The 26775-nt window shown below is 40.2% G+C and overlaps 1 protein-coding gene, 1 long non-coding RNA gene and 1 pseudogene across 3 annotated transcripts in view; 2 read left to right on the forward strand and 1 right to left on the reverse strand.

The window, feature by feature from the left end:
* The first annotated feature begins 12616 nt into the window (after positions 1–12616).
* Positions 12617–13281, forward strand: LOC145800383 (beta-1,2-xylosyltransferase pseudogene; annotated as a pseudogene).
* Positions 13282–15614: 2333 nt separating this feature from the next.
* Positions 15615–20103, forward strand: LOC145801104 (uncharacterized). Its single transcript, XR_014342002.1, has 2 exons — positions 15615–16275; positions 19834–20103. It is a non-coding gene; the product is annotated as an uncharacterized LOC145801104 (long non-coding RNA).
* A 3180-nt stretch (positions 20104–23283) lies between these two features.
* LOC114267701 (putative anion transporter 3, chloroplastic) overlaps positions 23284–26775 on the reverse strand; it is a 30887-nt gene continuing 27395 nt past the window's right edge. The window contains exons 3-8 of one of the 2 annotated variants that reach the window (XM_028208762.2): positions 25189–25537; positions 25061–25105; positions 24644–24790; positions 24418–24555; positions 23878–23911; positions 23284–23765 (exon numbers count right to left, since the gene is read on the reverse strand). In XM_028208762.2, coding sequence (XP_028064563.2) covers positions 23596–23765; positions 23878–23911; positions 24418–24555; positions 24644–24790; positions 25061–25105; positions 25189–25537 — 883 coding nt within the window. In that variant the 3' untranslated portion in view covers positions 23284–23595. The remainder of the gene's footprint in view (positions 23766–23877; positions 23912–24417; positions 24556–24643; positions 24791–25060; positions 25106–25188; positions 25538–26775) is intronic. The other variant, XM_028208763.2, reaches the window with a different exon arrangement.

Below are 26775 nucleotides of genomic sequence, written 5' to 3' on the forward strand. Positions count from 1 at the left end.
TTATACGAGGAGAATTATTTCCTCCCCGTACAATTGGCGCCGTCTGTGGGAAGAACAGACAAGAACAAAAACCTCTTGACTAAGCTTCTCCTTTTTTCACAAACCAATGGCACACATTGAAGACCTACCGCAGTCCGCCGTCGACGGGCTAACTCCAGACGGGGGCGCAAGGCGAGAAGGATTACCCTCTGTCCCTCCTATGGCAGATCTGGAGTCCCAACAACATAACTCCAGGAGGAGTGGCAGGGGAAGGCGGAATAGCAGCCCTCGTCACTCTCAAAGTCCTGACAGGCAAAGGAGGAGGATTGATCCTCAAGCCCTGGAAGATCGCGTGAAAGAACAAGATGAACTAATCCGGAAGATGGCGGCGGACATGGAGGCTTTGAAACGCCAGATGAAGACTAAAGAGGTGGCGACAGGAGAGGGGCGCAAGCACAAGACGCCCCCTCGCCACTCAGAGAATCGTAGTAGGAATACGACACCCTCCCAAGGAGAGAGCAGAAGCCTCAGGACGGGCGACACTCACTCCTTGACCTCCAGGACTCGTCACTCCAGGTCTGAGAGGACGAGATCCGAAAAATCATATACTGAAGGAAGCACGTATTGGCCTTCCCATTCACACCAAACCAGATCTAGACAAACAGAACTGCCCAGGTCATCCGACTTACGAACCGTGCTCGAAGAAAAAGCACGATGCAAGGAGGATGCCAGGGCAAGGGATCCACACCGAGTTTCGGCCTTACAACGGTTGGCTCCTCGGACGCATGGAAGCGTCGAGGTTGGAATGCCAATACCGCGACCGGCCTACGAACCAACGGACAAGGCATTGGCGAGATTACAGACTTCGCCGTTTATCCCAGCAATCGAAAACGCGCCCCTACCATCAGGCTTCCTTCAGCCGAAATTCACCACATATGAAGGGAAGACGGACCCATATTCACACTTGAGCCACTTTCGCCAAGTCATGGCTGTGTACAGACGAAACGAGGCCTTGATGTGCATACTCTTCCCGTCAAGTCTTGGCGACCTAGGCTTGACTTGGTTCGAAAAACTCCCAGAGGGCAGCATAGCCTCCTGGGCCCAATTGGCAGAAGCGTTCGTAACAAGGTTTCGAACAAACACTAAAACACCGGTGGAGATAGACCAGTTACTCTCTATCGACATGGGTGAAAAAGAGACCCTCAGATCTTACAACAGTCGCTACTGGGAGACTTTCAACCAGATTGGAGACTGCCCCACCAATCTAGCCATTGCGCAATACAAAAGAGGCCTACCAGTAGGGAACAGACTAAGGGATTCGATTACCATGACGCCACCCCTCACCATGGAGGCCCTGATGGAAAGAGTGCATCAGCACATCAGGGTAGAAGAGGATGGCGCACGGGCAAAAGCAAAATCCAGTGCAAACACGGTACCAGAAAAGAAGGCCTCAGCAAAGGTCAATACAGTAGATAGGCAGAATAAGAACGGGCGTGGCAAACGAGATAACGGAGAAGACCCAGACAAAAGATGGTTGAGAATCCGCACTGCCATAACAACGGTGTTAAAAAAACCAATATATCGGATTCTGAGCGAAATAAAAGACGAGCCATTTGTCAAGTGGCCAGCCAAGCTAGGGGAGGCTCAGAAGAATTACGACGACAGATCACGGTGCACCTTCCACAAAGAAAAGGGGCACCGAACTGAGAATTGCACGCCACTGAGACAGCACTTGGAAGAATTGGTGGCAGCAGGCCACTTGGACAAATACATTGAAGGAGGAGCGCAACCGGCCCCCCAAGATCATAATGACCATCCCAATAGAATGCCAATCGATGCACCACCTCAAGGCATTATCAATGTAATTCATGGAGTCTTTGAACCTGAGCGCGTATGCGAGCTCAGAGGTTCAATCAAGAAGGCTGAGCACTTTAGGGAAGTATTAAGTGCCCAACCTGCCATCAAGAAGGGGAGGACAGAGGCAACAAACGTCATGTCCTTTTCGGATAAGGACTTGGAACGAATTTACTGTCCCCATAATGATGCCCTGGTTGTCACTCTCCGAGTCAAGGATTTTGACGTCAAGCGGATTCTGATTGACCAGGGTAGTTCATGTGAGATCATGTATTACAACACATTCAAGCAACTAAAGCTGCAAGACAAAGACTTGGCACCTGCAGTTTCTCCCCTGATTGGATTCAACTCCATGCCAGAGTGGCCTGTCGGCAAAATAATCCTTCCAGTCAGAGCAGGAAGTGTAACAAAACAAGTGGAGTTCTGGGTATTGAAGGTCCCCTCCACCTACAACATCATCCTGGGCAGAACATGGCTGCATGCCATGCGTTCGGTAGCGTCATCATACCATCAGGTAATGCGGTTCCCCAATGACGCCGGTATAATTGAAGAAGTCTATGGCGATCAGATCATGTCGAAACAGTGCTTCGCCACAGCGAATGGAAGCCGAGCTGCCAAAGGATACGTTCATTCGGTGGAAGAGCCAGAAAGTAATGAACTATTCGCGGACGTCGGCAAAGAGGCTGATCAGAAAGCGGTGGAGGACTTGGTGGAGGTAAAAATATATGAGAAGAACCCGGATAAGTTCTTCTTGCTTGGCTCATCGTTGTCCAGTGCTGAGAGATTAGAGGTCTTGGAATTCCTGACCTCTAATATCGAAGTGTTTGCCTGGACACCTTACGACATGCCAGGCATTGATCCAAACTTCATCAGTCACCAACTCAATGTCCACCCATCCGCCAGACCAGTCATTCAACGCACACGCAGATCGGCACTCCACCACGCCGAAATAGTGGCAGAAGAGGTAGGCAACCTGCTGGAGGCAGGAGCAATAAGGGAAGTGCACTACCCAAGATGGATCTCCAACACAGTCGTAGTGCCGAAAAAAAATGGTAAATGGCGTGTCTGCGTCGACTACAAAACAGTCAACAAGGCGTGCCCAAAAGATAGCTTTCCTCTACCAAGGATAGATCAACTGGTGGACCTGACGGCAGGGCATAACCGACTTAGCTTTCTGGATGCATACAGAGGCTACCACCAGATCGCCATGCATGAACCAGACCAAGAGGTCACATCCTTCACAACACCAAGGGGGTTATATTGCTACAAGGTCATGCCCTTTGGCCTAAAAAACGCTGGGGCGACATTCCAGAGGATGGTCACCAAGATGTTCGAACCATTGTTAGGAAGAACAATGGAGGCTTACATCGATGACATGGTGGTCAAAAGCAAGGATGAGAATGACCATCTTAAAGACCTAGGCGAGATGTTCCAGATCCTGAAGAAACACAAGCTACGCCTCAATGCGTCCAAATGCGCATTCGGAGTTGGATCTGGCAAATTCTTGGGCTTCCTGGTGACCAACCGAGGTATAGAAGCAGACCCCTCTCAGATCAAAGCAATCCAGGAGTTGGAGAGACCAAACTCAGTCAAAGAAGTGCAGCATCTCACTGGTATGGCGGCTGCACTCAACCGGTTCATAAGCAGATCGTCGGACAGACTACGACCGTTCTTCCAAGCTCTAAAAGCCAAGTTTGAGTGGGATGAAGAATGCGACCGAGCTCTGGAAAGCTTGAAGGAGTACATGTCTTCCCCACCACTACTTGTTACTCCAGTACCTGGTGAAGAACTCTTTTTGTACCTGGCAGTTTCTCAGCACGCAGTTAGCGCAGTGTTGGTTCGTGCAGAAGGAATACAACACCTGCCCATCTTTTATGTCAGCAAGACATTGTTGCGAGCCGAAACAAGGTACTTGCCCTTGGAGAAACTAGCATTAGCGTTAATGATGGCATCCAGAAAATTGGCGCACTACTTTCATGCCCACACCATAGTCGTCCTCACAGCCTTTCCATTAAAAGCTCTGTTTGAAAGGGCGAACTTTAGTGGGCGAATTTTGAAGTGGGTAGTAGAATTGGGACAATTCGACATCAAGTTCCAACCCAAGACCGCAGTAAAAGCCCAATCCTTGGCAGACTTCATCGCAGAGTTTACTCCTGGAAGTCATCATATCTGCCCAGTCGACCTAACTGACACAACCGATCTAGGGACGGAAGTTGACGCCGGAATAGCGCAACCCCTAGTAGAAGGTAGTCAATCAAGCACCAAGGCAGACCATACTAAGGACAAGGAAAAGGCAAACAAAGGCTCACCAACAGTTCAAACAAAGGACGAAGGACAGACAGCCAACATGGACTTTGAAGAAAACACCATCCTTGACCCCATGGCATCATCTGATCATTCCACTTGCTGGAAACTATTCGTTGGAGAGATGTGGAAGCTCTTTGTGGATGGAGCATCCAACCGACATGGTGCAGGGCTTGGCATAGTCCTCATATCTCCAGACGGCCTGGTTATAGAACAAGCAATCAACCTTGGCTTCCCAGCATCCAACAATGAAGCGGAATATGAGGCGCTTCTCGCAGGACTCAAGTCAGCACACTTCATGAAAGCAACCGAAATAATGGTATACAGTGACTCTCTGCTGGTGGTAAACCAAATTTCTGGCGAATACGAAGCAAAGGACGACAGAATGGCCAAGTACCAAGAGTTAGTCAGAACGGAGATCAAGAAGTTTGATGCGGTAAGGATAGAACAAATTGGCAGGGAGGAAAACAGCCGAGCGGACGAGCTAGCAGGCCTTGCCTCAATGGCAGATACATCAATCCCTCATCCATTACTCATCGACTTCTTACCAAGACCAAGCATAGAAGACCCCGAAGCAGAAGAAGTATGTTGCACAGAATTAGGCCCTTCTTGGATGGATCCCATCATCTTGTTCCTCAAAGACGGCATCCTACCAGAAGAGAAAAAAGAAGCCAACAAAATAAGGGCAAAGTCGCAGCGATTTTGGCTATCTCCATCTTTGGCATTATACAAGAAGTCATTCTCTGGGCCTTACCTCAAATGCGTTCATCCCAGCAAAGTAGAAGCATTCTTGTTCGAAATACACGAAGGGGTATGTGGAAGTCATCAAGGGGGAAGGTCGCTCGCTTACAGGGCTATTTCGCAAGGATATTGGTGGCCATATATGCAAGCAGACTCAGAGAAATATGTGAAAAAGTGTGAAAAATGCCAGAAATTCGCACACCAAATACATCAGCCAGCAAGAGAACTCCTACCCTTAACTAGCCCATGGCCTTTCGCAATGTGGGGCTTGGACATAGTAGGACCACTTCCAACAGCACCCGGGGGCAGAAAATTCTTTCTCGCAGCAACAGACTACTTCACAAAGTGGGTGGAAGCAGAAGCATTGGCGTCAATCAAAAAAAAAGATGTGAAGAAGTTTGTCTGGCAGAATATTATCACCCGGTTTGGCATACCAAAAGCACTGATCTCAGACAATGGAACTCAGTTCGACGGCAGAATCTTTAGAAGCTTTTGTGAAGAATACAAGATAGAGTTCTACAATTCCACACCGGCATATCCTCAAGCAAATGGGCAGGCTGAAGCATCAAATAAAGTCGTCTTGGATGGACTAAAGAAAAGGCTAGAGAAGGCAAAAGGCAAGTGGGCGGATGAACTCCCTCATGTTTTATGGGCTTACCGCACCACACCTCGGCGATCAACAGGAGAAACACCATTCTCCTTAGCCTACGGAATGGAAGCAGTAATCCCACTAGAAGTCGGCCTCCCCACAATCCGAAGCGAAAATTTTGATCCAGACCTAAATGGAGAAGCCATAGCCTTAGAACTCAACCTTGCAGAAGAAAGAAGAGAAAGAGCGCTAGTCCACATCGCCCCATACCAACGAGAGTTAATCAGAAAATACAGCAAAAAGGTGCATCCAAGACAATTCAAGATTGGGGATTGGGTACTACGCAAAGTAATGGGAAACACCTTGGTCCCAGGAGACGGCAAGTTAGGCCCAAATTGGGAAGGTCCTTACAAGGTGGTTGGGTTAGCTGGCAAAGGGGCATACCACCTAGAAGACAAGGATGGCAAGGCAATCCCTAGGCCATGGAATACGGCCAATCTCAAGTTATTTTACTTTTAGCTTATCTTTTTTCAAGCATATGTACTTTTCTCTTCCTTCAATAAAATGAGAAATTCTTTTCAACACAAATTATTCTTTGTAAAAGTTAAGCTTTAAAGACTAAGTATATTGTAAGCATTCTATTCTAAGTTAGCCGTAAAAACTAACTCAGAGGTTGGCTGGATTAAACCAACACCCTTCCTAAGCCCAGGATAAGGATCCAGGCTGCAGGACATTTGGTCGGAATAACCAAATACTATAAGTTAGCTGGAAAAACTAACTTCAATGGTTGGCTGGAATAAACCAACTCTTGTTACTCTTCAGCCGAAGTAAGTGTATGGCTGAAGAGTGGTTGGCTGGAATAAACCAACTCTTGTTACTCTTCAGCCGAAGTAAGGGTATGGCTGAAGAATGGTTGGCTGGAATAAACCAACTCTTGTTACTCTTCAGCCGAAGTAAGGGTAAGGCTGAAGAGTGGTTGGCTGGAATAAACCAACACTTTGTACTCCTTAGCCGAAGTAAGTGCATGACTAAGGAGTGGTTGGCTGGAATAAACCAACTCTTGTTACTCTTCAGCCGAAGTAAGTGTATGGCTGAAGAGTGGTTGGCTGGAATAAACCAACTCTTGTTACTCTTCAGTCGAAGTAAGGGTATGGCTGAAGAATGGTTGGCTGGAATAAACCAACTTTTGTTACTCTTCAGCCGAAGTAAGTGTATGGCTGAAGAGTGGTTGGCTGGAATAAACCAACTCTTGTTACTCTTCAGCCGAAGTAAGTGTAAGGCTGAAGAGTGGTTGGCTGGAATAAAACAACACTTTGTACTCCTTAGCCGAAGTAAGTGCATGACTAAGGAGTGGTTGGCTGGAATAAACCAACTCTTGTTACTCTTCAGCCGAAGTAAGTGTATGGCTGAAGAGTGGTTGGCTGGAATAAACCAACTCTTGTTACTCTTCAGCTGAAGTAAGGGTATGGCTGAAGAATGGTTGGCTGGAATAAACCAACTCTTGTTACTCTTCAGCCGAAGTAAGTGTATGGCTGAAGAGTGGTTGGCTGGACTAAACCAACTCTTGTTACTCTTCAGCCGAAGTAAGTGTAAGGCTGAAGAGTGGTTGGCTGGATTAAACCAACACTTAGTACTCCTCAGCCGAAGTAATTATGTCGGCTAAGGAGTGGTTGGCTGGTAAGTATAGTTTAACCAACCAAAACCGAAATAACAGTTGGAGTAATAGAAGACATTACAAAATACAGGCATACATACCACAACCGGAATAAAAGTTAGCGTAAAATTTTCATTCAAAGAAAAAGTCATTACAAACGAGTGTAGTTCGGTTACAAAGAAAAAGAATACAAAGTCAAGCGAAAAGATCTTCAATCTCGGCATCAAAGGCAGCATCAGTGTCAGCTGGAAGATCGGTCTCTGGCGGCAGGACTCCTTCAGTCACAATAGTGGTATCGACCGGAGCCACAGTTTCATTTGGCTGTTCAATAGTCAGATCTTCCACTCTGGACTCCGGCCGATCTATCTGATCCACGTTTTCAACCGGAGTATCCTCAGAAGCAGAATCTTCGTCAGTATTTGAACCTTCAAGGAATTGCTGCTGCATGGCATCCGCATACTCCGCAAGGGACTTCGGTATAAAGTACTCTGGAGGGTTGAAGACCTCGGTCTGTTGATCATGACCGAGCTTCTCCACAGCCGCCCTCCAGCCGCACTTGAAGAAAAGCTCCTTGGCGGCGTCGCATTGTTTGACATAGGCATCTTCAGCCTCCTTGTAACCTCGCTTGTACCACTCCTTTTCGGCCGCCTCCACGCCCTGTTTTAGTTCGCGTATTTCGGCGTCTTTTCTCTTCTCAAGCTTCAACAACTCCCGCAGATACTTGTCCTTCATAACAATGGCGGCTTTTTGCTTCTCCGCTTCCGCTGAACTAACCGCGTCGGCAAGACGGCCGTTCTCCGCTTGTAGCTTGGCCAATCTCTTCTCGGCTTCTACTAGTTCGGCCGCCTTTGCTTCGGCTTCCGCCATCGCCTGCCTTGTGGTTTTGCGGAGTTCTTGGACTTTCTTGTAGGTGATTTTGTTCTTCTGCAAGGCCTGACAAGAAGAAGATTTCTTTTCAGCCGAAGTAAAAGTTGGAAAAATTTAGACAGAAAAAACAGACAAAGCTACTTACCAAGATCATGGACTTAGAAGCAGACCGAATTGACTTCATTTCGGTGTTCAGCTGCTTCAAGTGGTGCTCCATATCCTTAGGGAGGCACACACTTTTTGCCAGGTTAAAAGCCAATAGGTGGTCTTTTTCAGCCACGACCGAGTCAGTAGCTTTGATGTCTCGGTCGTTGAAGGTCAGCGGCGGAGCCCACTTCGGAGATCCAGGACGGTCAGTTTGCTCCGGTTGGGGGGAAGGTTGAGGACTTCGTGGGATGGATTCGACCTCTTCAACAAGTTGCTGTTCGGCCGGTGTAGTTCGGGCGCGTTTGGAGGGCCGAGATGAAGAAGGCTGCTGAGAAGGAAGGGCCACTACGGCAGGCTGCGCTTCGATGGATGGCTGTACTTCGGCTCTGGTTGTTGAAGTTAGAAGGGCCCTGACTCTGCTCTTCTTTGCCATTTCTTCCTCAGCAGTCAATGGAACAAGTCTTATTTCGGGCAAAGTTGGGTCCGGTTCCGGTGCTTCCTCAAGAAGAAAATCGGTTACTTTTGCTTTTCGACGACCGCTATACCTGTAGGTCGGCTCAAAGTTCAGAAGCTTAGCCCAACTCCTTTCCTGACACCGTAGTGCGGCTCGCAAAATCGCAAGGTTGGGATAGCTATATAGAGAACGGAGGTGGGCAAAATCTGCAAAAAAGAGAAGTGTTAGTTCGGTCAATGGACTGAAGAACCGAAATAAAATGCAAGGAAGAAGACCGAAGTTAAATTACCAGGCTCTCCCATTTTCCAATTTATAGGTCGGCCAGGAATTTGAGCTTGAAAATCCTCAAAGTTCCCAGAGACCCAAAAGAAATCATCATCATTAAGATCTTTGTCCGGAGTGTGTTTAATTATCTTCTCTCGGCGGCGGCGAATTCTAAGGTAATAGACCCACCCAGCATTCTTTGAGCCAAGAGAGTATTGATGAAAGATCTCGGCCAGACCAAGATTTAGTCCGGTTTGGTGGTTTAATGCGGCTATTCCCATTATAATACGATATGTATTGGTGGACAGTTGGGTGGGGCACAACCTAGTCTGTCTAAGAAATTCGCAGATTAGCGGTTGGACAGGAAACCGTAGTCCGGTTTCTATTATGGATTGAAGGGTAAAAGGGACGAAGCCTTCATTGTCCCAGGGAGTAGCATCTTTCTTGGCCAACACCAGTTGGACATCATCAGGAATCTGGTAATCTTGCCTAAATTCGGCCATGCCACCAGGGGTTTCGACTAAATATCTATACTTGCCCATTTGTTGTATAATTTATGAATAAATTATTTCGGTACAAAAATTAGGCTCAGTAGCTCGGTTGAGCACACGCAGGAATGCCTGGGCAACCTAAGTCTGCAAGGTAGAAAACAAAGGGGTTAAGCACAGATCGTTGGACCGCGCTACAAATTATAAGCAAGATATGCAAATCCTACTTCGGCTTAGTGGGCTGGTTCTACCTCGGTTTATCAAAAGGTTTGTTACCTCGGTCTTGAGCAGATTAGACCGGTTTATCGTCTAGGGGCAGCTTTCTGAGTTCGGTCTAAAAAACTAAGAAAGCTGGTCTAGTCCCAAGGCCTAAATCAGTTGTGGAATGAATAAAGTTACTTCGGTTAAGCTTCTAGGGACGGCTTTCTGAGTTCGGTTTAGGAACCAAGAAGACCGGCTTGGCCCCGAAAGCTTAGTTCGGTTGACAACCGAAGTTCCTAGCTTCCTATATTCAAAATGTGGTGGTCTTATTTCGGCTAAAGTGAGTCAGGCTCTGGTAACCCATTGAAGCTTTTAAGTTCTAGTTCGGTTCTTCGTAAAAGTACAAAAGCAAAGCAGACAAATGGAGAAAAATGTTTGCAAAAAGCATACAAAACAAAAACAGATGAAAAAACAGGCAAAACAAGAGGGATAGGCGTGTTTACCCGTATAAGAGAGAAGCTAGAGATGGAGACGACAGCAGCAATGGAGACACGAGCACAGCAAGAACACAGAAAGGAAATGAAGAATGGAAGGTGAAGTGATTCAAGGAAAAGAGAGGTTGTTTTGTGAAAGAAGAGAGAGAAAAAGGCGGAAAGAAAAGGCGGGAACTGTTTCAAAATCACGAAACACGAAGACGGCGTGACAGCCGTCCTTAACCAATCAAAACATGCCACGTGTCATAAGAATGGGAAGCGTTACAGACACTATGATTGAAGAGACGTTTTTGACCGGACAAAACAGGGCCCGGAGTAAAATTAGCTTGGCTGAAAAATTCGAGGGTTTTTAGCTCGGCTGGAATAGCTTAAAACGACGTCAGCTCGGCTGATGGACTGGTAATCCCAATCATGCTATGCAGATGGAATTAAGGGGCAATTGAGAGGGTAATTTTTGGAAAAAATTGGGCCGAGCTGCGAGTTGGGCATTGAGGCCCAAAACGCGAAGGACTAAGTAAGAAGGCCGCAATAGATACTCTGGCCCAGAAGGGCAAAGTTACTCCGGCCTTGGGAAGACAAGGTTACTTCGGCCCAAGGAGGTAAAATTACTTCGGCTCACGAAGGGTAGAGTTACTTCGGTTAGAAGATTGTAAATGAACTTCGGTTTGGGAGCAACTTGAAGTTATACCGGCCTTAGAGGCATACCGGTTTGAGAGTTATACCGGTCGAGTCGTTGGTTCGGTCCGAACACACCACGGTTCGTGTATGAGAGAACCGAGATATGGTGTAGCATGAAGAAGAACCGAGCAACTGTTAGTACGGCCTACTTTGTGGCTCGGCATGGCCATTTTTACTTCGGTCAAATGGAAGTTCGGCCATAAAGAGAACCATCCCACTTGGTTTAAGCAGTGGGGGAGGGTGTGAAAGGATAAGCATTATCCTTAAGAGTATGAATCCTAGGAGGACTCTGCATGAAGAAATACAAGTCCTACTAGGATTGAGCCATATGAAACTTATAAAAGCTCACAAGCATCACCTTAGAGGAGGTAATTGAACACAATCTTTCTGAGAATTTAGAGCTTTGTCTATTTGTCAAGTTTTCTGACTTAGGCATCGGAGAGGTTTCCGGCACACACCCGCCGGCTAGCTCACGTTTGTGTTTTCAGGTGACAAAGCGACGTCGTACGGAGGAGCGTGGACTTGGTCAACAGGATTATACGAGGAGAATTATTTCCTCCCTGTACAGGTTAGAGGTTCAAATATCTCAATCTGGTTATTGATTATATTTTTCATGTTATTTATTTATGATTTTTTCTCTCTTATTTTGAAAATATTCAATTATATTAGTTATATAGTGTATTGATTTTCGTTATGATTATAATTCATTAGTTTCATTATAACATGATTCATTAATTAAAAATAAAATATAAATTCCTGTAATTTGTTACTCTAAATATTTAATTTTGCTAAAATATTTTCTTTTAAATTCAATATTATTTCTATCTTTTCTCTCATGTCTTTCTCTTCCACTCTCTTTTTTTTTTTGGGTGTAATTTTGTCATTCTCATTTTTAATAATGGTATCTGATACCATTTTAAATTACAATGTTATCACGTTCACAAAATTAAAATAGCAAATCATATTAATAATAAATAAACAATCAAAAATGAAAAAAATAAAGCAAAAAACCTACTAACTAATTTGAGTATTACTTTAAAATTTTAATTTGAAACTATGTTTTTTTTAAGTTGTTTTACTCTCAATTAAAGTCAAAATTATTTATAATACGGTAGATCGCTATGATCTTAATTTAATATTGTAATTGCATGGCCCAATATATTTTATTGTATTCCAACAATCCTTAAAATAAAAAATAAAAAAAAACTGCCCCAGACGTCGTCTTTACTTACGTGCACTACTTCTCTATAATTGGTCTTTGTATATGTAGACTTGGGAAATAAAAGAGCTCAATTGTGGATCTCAAATTTTAAAAGATAAATATGTAAGAAAAAGTTAGGGACCTTGTAAAATTTGGCGGCATTTATTTATAAATTTCTCTTCAGCTATTTATATTTTATTTAATTTGAATTACTTTTTTACATTTTAATAAATTTTATGAGTGATATAATTATCAAAATATTCCTAATAATAATATGGTAAAACGCGCATTAATATTCACAGTGAATGTTCTGTTATGTGAACATTCACACTATCATTGTGAATATTCACACATCAATGTGAAAGTTTACATTGTCAAATATGAATGTTCACATCACCAAATTGTTAAGGGTTCAAAAAATATTTGTAAGGGTAAAATTATCCATAAAATACCTTAATTATAAGAATTAGGATTTTGTGGATCAAAAATTCAAATAATAGGACTTATTCAAATATAAGAATATGTTATGGACTAATTGAGGCGAGCGGATCCTCTAGAGTTAATTCTCTAGAGTGATCTCCTAAAGTGGTTGATCGAACGGCTCAGAATCAAACTCACCAAAACGACGTCGTTTTGGTGAGTATTTTGAAAAAAAAAAAAAAAAATCCAGATTTTTTGAAGCTTTTTTTTGCAGATCAACAATGGAATGCGGAAGTTTCGAGCTCCACCAATCTCTCACCGGGAACGGCCACACTCTCACGGATAACCCCCACAACTTCTCCCTCTCAAAACCATGGCCAATCCTTCCGTCGTACCTCCCATGGTCTCTCAACCCCAACGTCCCCTTCAGATCCTGCGAATCCTACTTCGGCAACGGCTTCACTCGCCGGATCGATCTCCTCAAATCCTCGCTCTCCCATCACCGGACTGGAGGCTGGTTTCGGTGCTTCTACAGTGAGACGTTGCGGAGCTCGATTTGTGAAGGCGGGAGGGTTCGGATGCATCCGGACAAGATTAGGATGTCGATTGGGGAAGAGAGGTTGGAGGCGGTGATGGGGAGGGGAGAGGATGAGGAGTTGCCGGTGTTTGAATCGGGAGCTTTTGATGTTGAGGTTGTGGATCGATCGAGTCATGGAAGGAAGCTTGTGGATGATGAGTTTCTTAATCAGTATGTGCAGTTTGGTGCGGATTCGCAGCACACGAGGCGTGGTTTGGTCGATTCGGTCAAGTTAGTTGGTGCTAGTGACTTCCAATGCTCTGAGGTTAGTAATTTATCAACAAGTTTTAGATGTGTTGTCATAAATTCCACTACTCTGAATTGCTAACTACTTCTTTTACATGTTGATGATGATTTATTTAGCTTTGATTTAATTTTGTCTTGTGATTTGGGACTTGAGTTAATCTGATTTGGGTTGTTGGGTTGTGATGATGATGATAAATGGAAGCCATTGTTGATCTGCAGAAAAAACTTCAAAAAATCTGAATTTTTTTTTTTTTTTCAAAATACTCACCAAAACGACGTCGTTTTGGTAAGTTTGATTCTGAGCCGTTCGATCAACCACTTTAGGAGATCACTCTAGAGAATTAACTCTAGAGGATCCGCTCGCCTAATTGAGATACAAGTACTTGAAAAAGAATTTCCTAATAAATTTCTTGAAAATGTATTTGAAAATTGTCCAAAAATAAAATAAAAATAAGAGTAAAGAGTATTAGTGTAAATTTAAATTTTTAACATGATTGAATCATATTTATAATGAATTTGATTTCTAGCAACCAAGGTTCTGTATTGTTTGGTTTTCAAAATCTGTTTGCAGAAAGTTTTTCTAAAATATTAAAAATTAGTTTGATAAAAAAGTTAAAAAAAATTAAAAAACACTTATCATTTTTATATAGTTTTATTCTTTGGAAGAGTATAAATAATTTTTAAATTTTTATTTTTGTCAAATTAATTTTTATTTTATAATAAAAAATTAATAATAGTTTCAGAAAAACAAACCAAACATGACGTAACTATTTTGATAACTTTTATCGAACTTCATAACAATACAGTAAACAAACATTCGAAAGCTCAAAAAAAAAAAAAAAAAAAAAATGCGAGTGTTTGAGAAGGATAGAAAATTATTGAATAATAAGTATTTAACATATTGAGGCATCTTATTGTTGGAGAAGGATACACAAAAATTCTGAAAATATACATATAAGAGTAATGTTTGTGACTCTTAAAATATCAGTTCTAAGGGATTTTAATTGGTTAATTCTTAAATTAATCAATATGTAATAATTTATGTCATTAAGAATAAATTTAAAAACAAAGTTTTAAATATTTTAAGTTTGAGAGAAGAGGGAATGATTGTGAGTGTTTTTCTCTTCAATTCTAACTTTTGGTGGTGTCTAAAATTTGACAACGGTAATGGTGACGGAGTTAGATTGTAATGATGGGGACGACGTCGACAATGATGACAGATGTTGATACAGATCTTGCTTTCCAAATCACATTTATGAGCAGATTGATAATTTTTTCTGGATCGTAACTCTTTTTTTTTTTTTTGACGGATTTATTTTTGTTGTCTGTAATTTATTGTTTGATTGTTTGTTTGGCCTTTAGAATTGTGTTGTTTTTATTGTAATCTTTTATATTATTTGTTTTGTTTTAATATAACTATTTTTTCTATTTCTTAAAAAAAAAATAAGTATGTGGTTATTAAAGCAGAACATATATTTTCATTTCTGAATTTTTAAAATTTTTTGATTTTTTTTAAAATTTTATTTGATTGGTATTTTTAAATAGATAAAGAAAAGCATATTTGAGTTGGAATGGATCAAGATTCACAATGAGATTTTTGAAAAGCAAAAAAAAATCACCTTTTAATTTTTTATTCATTTTGAATTATATTACTTTTTATATTTTTTACTTAAAAAAAATAAAATAAAATTAAAAAATTAACTTTTTATTAACTTCTTAAAATAACACAATGTATATAACATTTGGTGGTGGTCAAACCAAGAAAGGGAATGAGAGAGAGAGAGAGAGATAAATGGTGGGATTAGATAAAGTGACGAGGGATTAGATAAATGCTGACAAGGACTCCATTCCTCTTTCAAGCCTTTCCATCCTAGCCCCTTCTTTCAGTTGCGAAGATAAATGGTGGGATTAGATACAGTGACGAGGGATACATATTATATTTATTTTGAAAATTTATTATGAGATTAATAATTTTATTGGATTATGAAACTTGTCTAACAAGCGGACTATCAATCTTACAAGGAGATAGTATTCAAATCTAATTAGTTAATTCTACTTATGCCACAAATCTACCTCATTATATTTATTTCTATTTACACCCTATTTAAAAAATTTAGGTTGAGTTCGATAGAGTTTTATAAATATAATTTCAGAGTATGAATTGTATTTTGAGTTTGTGAGTTTTAGAATTATGATTTGAGTGTGAAAAATTTGTTTGGTAAAAGAGTTTTGAAAATAGTTTTGAATTGAGTAGAGAATTTTTGATGTGTCATATGATATTTGAAACAAAAACTTACAACTCATAACTAAACATACAACTCGAAATTCTATTAAAACACATAAAAAAATTTAAAAATTCAGAAGATATTTTTTTCAAATATATAAAAATTAAAATATGTCAATTGCAAAAAAAAAAAAAAAAATTGTACTGTTTCGGTCAACTGGCCGGACAACCGGTGGAACGTTCGGTGGGACGACCGGTTAGGCCAAATTAAATTTTTTTTTTTTTAAAATTCGCTCCTCAGACAGAATTTTGTGCAGAGTTTTGTAAATGTTATGAAAATATGATTTGAATGTAATATCCAAACATCATGTTGGAATGTAAGGGTAGACATATAGTTTGGAAATCATTCCAAACAAAGCCTTATTCTCTTTTTACATCCTTTATAATTCCACATTTACCCTTATCCCTAACCACCTCCTTCTCCTTATCTTTATACTTAACTTTTCCACCTTCAACTCTACCTTCGATCACCGCTGCCACCTCCACTCCACTATCATCCCCGCGACCACTAGCTATAGTTGCCGTCGTGACCTCTTGCCACAACCACTGCCTGTACCTTCGACCACAATCGGCGTCACAACCCCATCTATAGTCGTGATCTCTTCCCTAATCCTTGCCGGCAACATGATCTTCTCCCGCCAGCGTGATCTCTTTCCCAACCACGATCTCCACTCTCGCGACCCTCCATTCAAACCTCATCTACTGTGATCCTTCTTGCTTCGACACCTCATCTTCTTTGTTTCGAACCAAAGACAGGCAATTGCTCTACCTAAGGGAGAGAGATAGAGAGAGAGAGAGATGGGTTTCAGATCTAGGGCTTAGAGGATGAGGATGTAAGATAAATTGATAGAGAGAGAAGGAGAGAATAAATTGTATTGATGAATATTGTATTGATATGATTTACAACACTCTCATTTATAGAGAGGAAAGGTGATACACATAGGATACTAATTAACACACACCGAAAGAAGAAAACATAATTATTAAACACTTTACATATTATATTCTAACAGCCCCCCTCAAACTCAAGGAGGATAGGAACGAACCAACTTGAGTTTGGAGAGAGTAACAAAACAGGAAAATAAAATAGGATAGGAGACACTGTATGGTCGTGTCAGACCGTTGTAACAAATAATGTCTGGACAATTTACGAGGTCATGCTGGACCGTTGTAGAAGCTGACCGGAATCAATGTCGGGACAGTTTACGGGGTCATGCCGGACCGATGTAGAAGCTGACCGGAATCAATGTCGGGACAGTTTACGGGGTCATGCCGGACCGATGTAGAAGGACAGTTGATGGGGTCATGTCGGACCGATGTAGAAGCTGACCGGAATCAATGTCGGGACAGTTTACGGGGTCATGTCAGACCGATGTAGAAGGACAGTTTACGGGGTCATGTCGGACCGATGTAGAAGACAGTTTATGGGGTCATGTCGGACCGTTGTAGCAGACACTGTGTGGTCGTGTCAGACCGATGTAGAAGACAGTTTATGGGGTCATGTCGGACCGATGTAGAAGACAGTTTATGGGGTCATGTCGGACCGTTGTAGCAGAGGTTGTGGTGGTGCACCAAGGGGGCGACTTAGGGAGTGCGCCATGAGCGACTTATACATGATACTGTGTATAACCCCCCCTCAAACTCAAATAGATGTAAAGATAGAAACCTATTTGAGGTTGAAATAAAGGGATTGATAAAGCTGACCGGTGTAGAAGACACTGTATGAGTGTGTATATAGGCTGCCCAAAAAATATACATGGATGTAGATATCGAGCCCTCAAAAGTCGTGCCCGCAAAAGGTGTGCCCGCACCCTCAAAAGGCGTGTCATCAAAAGGCGTGCCCGAGGCATGAAAAGGCGTGCCATGAAAAGGCGTGCCAGTTTGTCGGCGAGAAGAGGCGCGCGATGCGCGTGGCTGCCTCGGCTATTTAACCAAGACAGAGCTGAGGCAGAGGCGAAGACAAACAATTGGCGAAAATCCTCTGAAAAACTCTTCGTTTTGCTGAGAAGGTTTTGCTGAGAAGATACTCTGTAACACTCTCTATAACACTCTGTTGCCCAGAAAAAATGGCTTCGTCTTCCCGCGGGCTGCTTACCCTCTTTCCCGACCTCAACGAGTCCACAGGAGAGAGAACTGGTGCGGTGGCCAGTGAACCTCAACCAAACACTGCGGGGTTTGCTCCGCTGAACTTTCCGATGCGGTCTGTGGAGCAAAAAATGGCGGTGCAGTCGGATGTGGAAGCCAATCAGTATACGTTGAAGGCATGTGTGGAGTCCATGACGGCGGTCACAAATCTGTCGCACCGGCTGCAGAGTAGGACAAATGAGGTGCAGCAATTAAACTCCCAGCTGGCTCTGCTCCAACGCATGTATAAGGATGCGCGAGCAGAGATAAGCGTGCTAAGGGCAGAAAACAAGGAGCTGAAGCGGAAGGCCACCGTGATGTTCCGATTTGGAGGTCCTCCATATGCTGCAGTGGAGGAGTATGGGGGAGTGATCATGCCCAGTGGAGTGGGAAACACGGAGGCAACACCGGCAAGGGCCGCCCAGGACGGAGGCAAGAAGAAGAGACCGGCGGCAGAGTAGAGAAGAAAAATCCCACCTGTGGATGTGGGTGGTTTGTGTGTTGGTTGTTTTTTTTTTTTTTTTTTTTTTTTTTTTTTTTTTATATTTATGTTTTGTGTAAAATGGTGATCGCGGTGGATCCCTAGCATGAATAAAAGGAGTTTAGTGTGCAGTTCGGCTTCTGCCTTTCTTTTTTTTTTTTTTTTTTTTTGTTTTAAAGAAATAAATAAAATAAAGAAAGAAATAAAATAAAAAAAAAAAAAAGAAAGGGAAATTGGAGTCGTAGACAAAGGAGGAGAATACCCATGTAGTGGGAGAGAGAATGAGTGGGGTGAAATATTTAAGAAAAAACAAGTGGTTGGGTGGAAAGGAGAAAAGGAGAGAGAGAGAGTGACAGTGTGAGGTGTGCAGATCTTGTGCAGATCATGTGTATCGGTTCCTGCTCTTTGTTTTTTTTTTTTTTTTTTTTTTTTTTATTTTAAATAAAGTGAGACCAGCTAAGCTTGATAAGAAGGAAAATAAAGGTTGGGCCGTGGAGCGGTGTGATTATGGTTTAGGGTGAAGAATATTTTAAAAGGAAAAAGTGGATATAATAATAATAAGAAAAGGGTAGTGGGTGCTGTGTGTTTCAAGGAGTTTCACGCTTGGGCGGTTGATTAAAAAACGGATTTTTGGGTTAAAGTGGAAAGATGAGAGACAGAAGAGTGGTTGTATTTTTTTTTTTTTTTTTTATGGGAGTGAGAGAGAACTGTGGGGTTCTTCATTTTGAGAGAGCTGTGTGTGTTCTTGCAGTGTGAGAGAACTGGGTTTGGTCATTGGTTTGGGTAGAGAGCAACACCCCAAAACCGAGAGAGAGAATGTTAGCGGGGGAGACGAAGCCGCAGGTGGTGGTGGAGAAGTGGATGGCGGCAGCGAGGTGGTGTTGGTTGCGGCTTGAATCAGCCGCAGTGATGGGCGAGGTCGCCGTCGGTGACGCCGGTTTGTGATGTGTCAGCGAGGCCGATCTCGTCGGAGGGAAGGCAGCATCGCTGGAGGAGCGACGTGATGAGGACAGTCAGCGGCCAGGGTTGAAATTGGGGGCGATTCGGCGTCGGAGATCCTGGTGGTCCTGGCCGAACATGTAGATGAGATTATGGTGAAGATGGATGAACTTGAAGATGCTTTATCAAATATTGTGGGTCTGCACGAGCTTAAGTTACAACTTAGGAAATGGGCAAAGGGGATGCTTTTGGATGAGAGACGAAGGGCTCTTGGGCTAAGAGTCGGCCCTAGAAGACCGCCTCATATGGCCTTCCTTGGCAATCCTGGAACAGGTAAAACTATGGTAGCTTGGATCCTTGGAAGATTACTCTACATGGTAGGAATTTTACCAACCGACAAGGTAACTGAAGTACAAAGAGCAGATTTGATTGGCCTCTTGCAAGGATCCAGGAACAAAGTGATGTAATAATATTGATTGCATCCTTACTAGCAGATGGCATCACTCACCGGCGGCGGAAGCGGCGGCGGAGGACCGAAGCTGGGAGGTATGGCAGACATGTTATGTGCTTAGTTTTCTCATCGTCCGGCGGGCGGCCAAGGCGAGGCTGCCGCCCGCCGGTGAAGCGAAATTACTAGGGTGTTAACCTTGCTCTGATACCATGTAAGATAAATTGATAGAGAGAGAAGGAGAGAATAAATTGTATTGATGAATATTGTATTGATATGATTTACAACACTCTCATTTATAGAGAGGAAAGGTGATACACATAGGATACTAATTAACACACACCGAAAGAAGAAAACATAATTATTAAACACTTTACATATTATATTCTAACAGAGGAGAATAATAGAAAGTGGTTGTGGTAGTTAAGAGGGAAAAAGGGGTTGGGGCAGCGTAGATGGGTGGTGACGACTGGCAATGGCGATGGCATAAGTGGGCAATGACGGACGACAGTGGTGGTGGTCCAGTGAAGGAAGTTGAAAAGATGGTGGGCGAAATGAGAAATTAGGATTTGAAATTGTTAAAGCTTGAGGGTTTTTTTAGGAACTCTGATTAGGGTTAAAATTGTAATAATTTTTTTTTGAGTGTAATGAATTAGAATAGTTGTCTAAGTAGAATTTCTATTTTCACGCATCTAGTTACCTTAGAGCATCTCCAACCCATCCATCATATCTTCAAATATGGAGGATCATCTCCCAAAAATAACTCCAACCCATCCTCTATACCCTTCTCCCAAATGGAGGAGGATGAATTGATCCTCAAAATATAGAGGGAGGATGAAAAAATGGAAGAGACTCTAAAATACTATTCACTCTATATTTCTTAATTATATTCGAAATAACTTTTAATGTGTAAATTTAATTTTTATAAAAATGACATCAATAAAAAGTATAAAATCATACCTTTAAAATGAGTATAATATTAAATATGTTTTACAAAAATTTTAAAATTAAATATTTATTAATGAACAAAAATTACTTTTTGATTGGAGTTTGAATGAAGGAAATGAAGGTTTGTGGTTGGAGTTTGAATGAATAGTAACCTCCTCTATATTTACTTTTTGAATAAAAAATATTATTTCCATCCTCTTGAGAAGAGGATGTGATTGGAGATGCTAGTCCACACATTTAATGAAATATTATTTTAATAACAATTATACCCTAAATTAAAATGATCATAATGACATCTACTAACACTCATAATATTATATCAAAATATTCTCTATACACATCTTTTAGGTTGAAGATTTGTTTTATTTCATTAGCCCTCGTTTGACTTAAGCTAAATGGGAGCTTTTTGGCTAAAATAGCCACAAAAAGACAAAATAGGCTTTTTAACCTAATAAGACAAAATGTAACATCCAAATCATAATCATTTTATTTTTTCTTTCACAAAAGCCAAAAATGCCAAAAAGCCTATCCCAAACAAAACTTTTTAACCCCAGGTTAAAAAAGTTAAAAAGTCAAAAAGCCAAATGCTTCCATGCACATTTCAGCAATTGGTCTAACACCTTTTATTTTCTTTAATTTTTTAAAATTTTTTATCTACAGAAAAAACCTTGCAAACTGTACAATTACATTATAATATCGATTCAGCTAAAACTATTCCAGATCTTTTAAAGAAGAATTAGCGTAATGATGCTATCAAGATGAGAAGAAGCAGAAGCATTGCAATTTCACATGTTTATCGAAACTATGAGAAGACAGTGATTCTTCTTGTCTCCGGCATCTTTTGTTCATAGTATATCTCCAACTCATAATAAAAAATATAGTGCATTTGAATTTTGAAAATGCGTATATCTTATTATGCAACCCACTCCCACGACTAGTTAATGCATATGTCTATTTCTTTTCGATAGGATGGAGTAATGCACTATGGGGACTCAATACAATGAAAGTTGGGTTATGATAGTTATTCAATTGTGACATCCTTAGCTTTGTCCCTTATGATGGTTATTCAATTGTAACAACCTCACCATCGTCCCTTATGATCTTTGTTGACATCAAATAATGAAGCATGTTGTTGTTTTTGTCTTCACTGTGAATCGAAATAGGGCATATCCTTGCTCTTTATTTTGAATAGGTGTGTGGGAAGAGGGTTGAGATGGTGTATGTACAAGATATGAGTTAAAGATATAAATAGAATAATTGGTGTGTGAAATGAAAATAAAAATTAATAATCAAATTACTAAATGTGTGTACTGAGAAAATATGTGCATTGAGGTAATTAGGTGTATGGAAATAAAATTTCCCAATTTCTCAATCTAAGTCCATGGGATTAGAGATAAAATGATTGTTTTGTCCCTCATTTTATAAAAATAATTTAATATTAAAATAAAATAGGATAATAATATATTTATACATACATATATATATATATATATATATATATATCAACATAAAATAATTTAATACCACAATATAATTTTTAATATTAAAATATATAAAAACACTAAGAGTATTTATGAAATTTCATACAATTAATCCCGTCATAGAATGACCAAATAAACATGAATTCTTGCTAGTCTAATAGTCATCAAACAAGTATAATTTTTCTTAATCCCTTCACTAACAATTCTTATATTGACAATCTCTTTACTAAAATTCTTATCATACCTAACTTTAAAAACAAACGGACCCTATAAAAAAGAATGGCAGGAAGATTACGTGGCCATGTGGTCATTTAATAGTATTGTATTATTTTTATCATTATTTTTTTAATTTTTACCCTCATGTAATTATCAAGCCTCTGTTATTGGACACATTATTAACATGAAAAATTTTAAAACACATGATAATTACTTGTAAAGAGAGAACATTATTCGCTAAATACACGGCTTGTAATCAATGAGTAATTATTGAGATTAGGCAAAAGGAAGTGGATGGATCAATTTTGTGACACCATCTATCAACTTCGTACATTCTTTAGTTTGTCAGGGTTTTAAATGAAAAAAAGATCATATACAAAATTATAGAGATTAAATTAAATTTTAAAAAAAAAATTATAAGCACAATATAATTTATTCATTATACCGATAATTCGTATATTTTCTTTTAAATTCTACTTTAGCCCCTTTAGTTGCACATAATCTTTTTCCATTCAAAATGTTAATGGCGCATAAAGAAGAAATTACATTGTAACAAAATTAAAAAAATAAAATTCAATTGTTTAAATTAAAATTACGATGACTAAAGTGATGCTATTTCGATTAAACTATAAAGAACTAATAGCAGAATTCACCTTTTATTTATTGCTCAGCTTATTAAGTCAGTATTTTGATATTACTGAGTAATTAATTGTTTGATTCACATCACAATATCTAATTCATGTAAATCGATTCAATTTGAACCGTCGGATCATGATCACATGGTCCAGCACAACCATAGAGAGAATTAGCTAATTTGTGTGTAGACATTAAAAAAAAAAATAAAAAAAATAAAAAAAAATTTGTATCCCATTGATGACGTGGAGTTTCAACCCACTAACAAGTAAGAGTAAACCAAAATAAATTTTTTTATAAAAATTTTTTAGGCTAAAATAGTACTAAAAAACAAAATAGACTAGCTAATAAGACAAAATGTTACATCAAATTCATAATCATTTCATTTTTTATCACATCCAACTACAAAAAATCTAACATTCTTTCTAAATACAATTATTTTAGCCAACTAAAACACATATTTTGCATGGTGTGCCAACCAATTGGATCAATCCAGAAATGGAGCCTAAAAAACAGAATTTTCAATCTAACAAAATTCGCAATTTTTGCTGCATTTTCAATCCTCAAATCATTGGACTGTGAAATTTATCTGTACATTGTGATGTTAATCATAGTTGTCAACTTCCCAAAAACTCAAGACTCTTTTGATTTTTCTTCTTTCCATAAGATCTAATAAAAATATGAAAGTTTATACAAAGAAAAATATTGTCACATAACAAATATAACAAACTGTACAAAACAAAAAACTACTCTTTGATATAGATCATATACTTACCCGAAAGAATGACTCAAATTTTTATCCTTCAATAAATATATATTTGCATATCCCTCCTCTTTCTTTCGCGTATTCTCAGATATATCCTAATATAGTTGGAAGAAGTTTCTAGAAGACTCGGTCGCCGGTAGCGTAGAGGTTCCAGAAGATGGTAGTGACAAAATAGAGAGCAGCAGTGAGGGAAAGAAATGCTTGAAAAGATCCAAGCCATTGCACAAAGTAACCTGTCCCTATTGTGCTCACTATTGCTGCCAGTGTCCCTACTGAATTTGAAATGCCTGCACAAATGATAAGTATTGCCAATGGAGAAATATATGTTAGCATTTTTTAGCAAAAAAATAAAAATAAAAATAAAATTAAAGAAATGTCTCGGTGGATTTGAGAGCATACCGTGGAGGAATCCTGCAGACTGTGGAGCGATATCCTGATCAAACAAGGACGAATGTTAGAAGGGGTTGTATTTAATGTTTTTGTTTTATGTTTTTATTTAAAACTGGTAATAAAAACTTATTTGGTATATTGTTTTTGTTTTTCACAGTGGAATCAATTCTAAGATTTTCGAAACATTTAAAAACAAAAAATGTGTTTTCTTTTGTTTTCAAAACAAATTTTCACCCCTTCCTCCCCTTCCCATCACCTCCGGCCACCACCCACTGCCAGCCACCTCCACCATCCAACACCTCGGCTACTGCCGGCCTCCAGTGAGCTCCAGCAACCCTCCAGTGACTTCTAGCAACCCTCAGCGACACTCACGCCACCACCTCCAGCAACCAAGCATGGTTTTTTCTTTTGTTTTTTATTTGTGTACAAAACATTTATGTACACCAAAGTCATTGAAGAACTACAATTAATTGTTTTAAGAAAGCATAAATTGCTCTAGTTTTGCAAATAAAAAAATTGTGCAATAATGAAAAATGTTGATGAACTTACTTGCATATTGAGGAGAAATCCAGCTTGGCTGAAAGAGCTCAAGCTCAGGGCTGCTGTGATGAACATGGATGCAACTACTGGTGTCTTTGCATAGTTCAACAACAGCAATGACACCCCTGGCCCCATGAATCCGATTGACTGTTGTATTCATTATCACGATAACCAATGGTTAGTATAACAAATTAAAGAAATTATGATTCTATCCAGAAGGTAATTAAAAAATTACCTGCATGATTTTCCGGACTAATGTTATAGAATACCCTTTTTTGATTAAGAAATCCGATGCTACTCCTGCAACGTAGCCTGAAACCGCCATTGTTCCCCATGGGACCGCACTAAACCAAGCTGCTTGTTTTAAATTCACATTAAATACCTATTACCACAACCCATAATTATCATTAGTACTCATAAATAGTACTATTATAATTGTGCATCATTTTTGGTTTTTGGGGGATCCTAGAACATTCACATAGTTTAGTTGAAACAATGTGTAATTAAATGAGACAAAATAGTTAAATTAATTATTATTGTGTGCTTGAAAATAATAGAGAATTTATGCTATATGCTCTTGGTAAGTGGCAAACGATTCCGAACAAAAATAAAGAGCTAAAAGAAAGAAAATGCCAATGAAATTGTTACTCACAGTTTTAAAATAAACCGGCATCCATGAGAGAAGAATGAAGTAACCCTGCATTAAAAAACAAGGCCCAAATTCTCAATGCAAAAATATTAATATTTACATTAATTTCACTATAAACAAAAACAACTTACCCAATTGTTAGTAACATTAGCAAAGATAATTGCCCATGTGGGTAATTTTGACAGTAAGAGGCGCAGAGATGGAAGCTTGGCCTTGTCTATTGAAGCATCAGACTTCCCAGATTGGATCAACCGTAGCTCTGATTTGCTGATAAATTGGCTTTCTCGCGGATCATTTGCAACCCCATATGCCCATGTTGTTAGCCAGAGGAATCCGAAAGACGAGAATAAAATGAAAGGGCCAGCTATTCCAATCGATGACATGGCCATGGGAGTTAGTACTAAGCCCACAACATTTCCAAGATGAAATCCTCCCATAGATATCCCCACTGCAGTAGCTCTTTCATGGCTTGGAAACCACCTGATTGATATAAGGTTGACACATTACTAATAAATCTAGTGAAATTTTGAGCACAAGTTCTTGTATTTGGTTGGTTGTGTTTGGCTTTTGAAGGTGTTTCCTCCTTGCTTGTTGAACCAAGATAGTGGGCTCTTGGTTGTGTCAGTGTGTCCTTTGGACGAGTGTCTTAAAGTAGGAGTGTAATCGGTTCAGTTCAGGTTGAGAAAAAAAAAATAGTACCAAATCAAATCTTCTGGTTTTGTTAATTGAGGAACCGAAATAAACCACATAGAATGTTTCGATTTGTTGATTTTTTGATCTAGTGTAAATGATGGATTAGCGGAGACTTTAAGATTTAATTTAATAAAAATCTATTGAATCTCAGGAATAAATGAAGAGAAAGGATTAGAACTGCTCTATAAATATTTCTCTCCCCTATTTAATGCAAAAGGCATAGCATTGATAGTTTATTGTCTAATAATATTCAAATATATATATAGTATTTAAATATATATTTTGATTGGTTCCACTGGTATTGGTGTAAACTGTTTCAAAACCAAAACACATCGTACATTATAGAAAATTGACTGAAAATGAAAATTTCAATAGTCTTAGGCAATCAATTAGATTCTACTAATTTTTCTTACGGCCCTAGTCATGAGTCTTGTCGTTCATTTCTTTCTTCTGGTATGAAATGCTTACTTACCCACAAAAAAAAGTAAAATGTATATATATATATATATATATATGTACGGGGAGCAAATATTCAGGCAAGCCCGCATTTCTTTCTTCCAAACTCCTGTCTGTCCAATCGACCTGCGAGCACAACGACGGTGAGCTACCCGGCAGTGTGTGGCCGGAAAACCCCTCCGACGATCAAGTTAGAACACACACACAAGGGATAGATAGAGAGAAGGGAGAGTGTTGAGTGTTTAGTGTATGTCTTACCAAATGTTCATCTGCCACCGTATGGGGGGCGCATATGTGCTTATATACCTTCTGTGCCCCAAATCTACTCCCAGTGACCTCTCAGTACGTGGCACTGCTACCCCATCTGTCAGCATAAACCTTGCTGAGCACGACCTAACCCAACTGCCTGCCCATTCTCCTGGGAGCTCGGTAGCTGGGCAGTACCATCTCGGCCATCGTCTGCCATGCTGCGCTTCATGCCCAAGTACTCCAACAGCTAAGCTCAGATGAGGACCGGACTCGGCAGCATCTCTGCAAAGCCGAGCTCGGGACAACTCACACTTGTCTGC

Source organism: Camellia sinensis, chromosome 10 (assembly GCF_055761805.1).
Source record: "Camellia sinensis isolate YWXY chromosome 10, ASM5576180v1, whole genome shotgun sequence".
NCBI classification, from domain to species: Eukaryota; Viridiplantae; Streptophyta; class Magnoliopsida; order Ericales; family Theaceae; genus Camellia; species Camellia sinensis.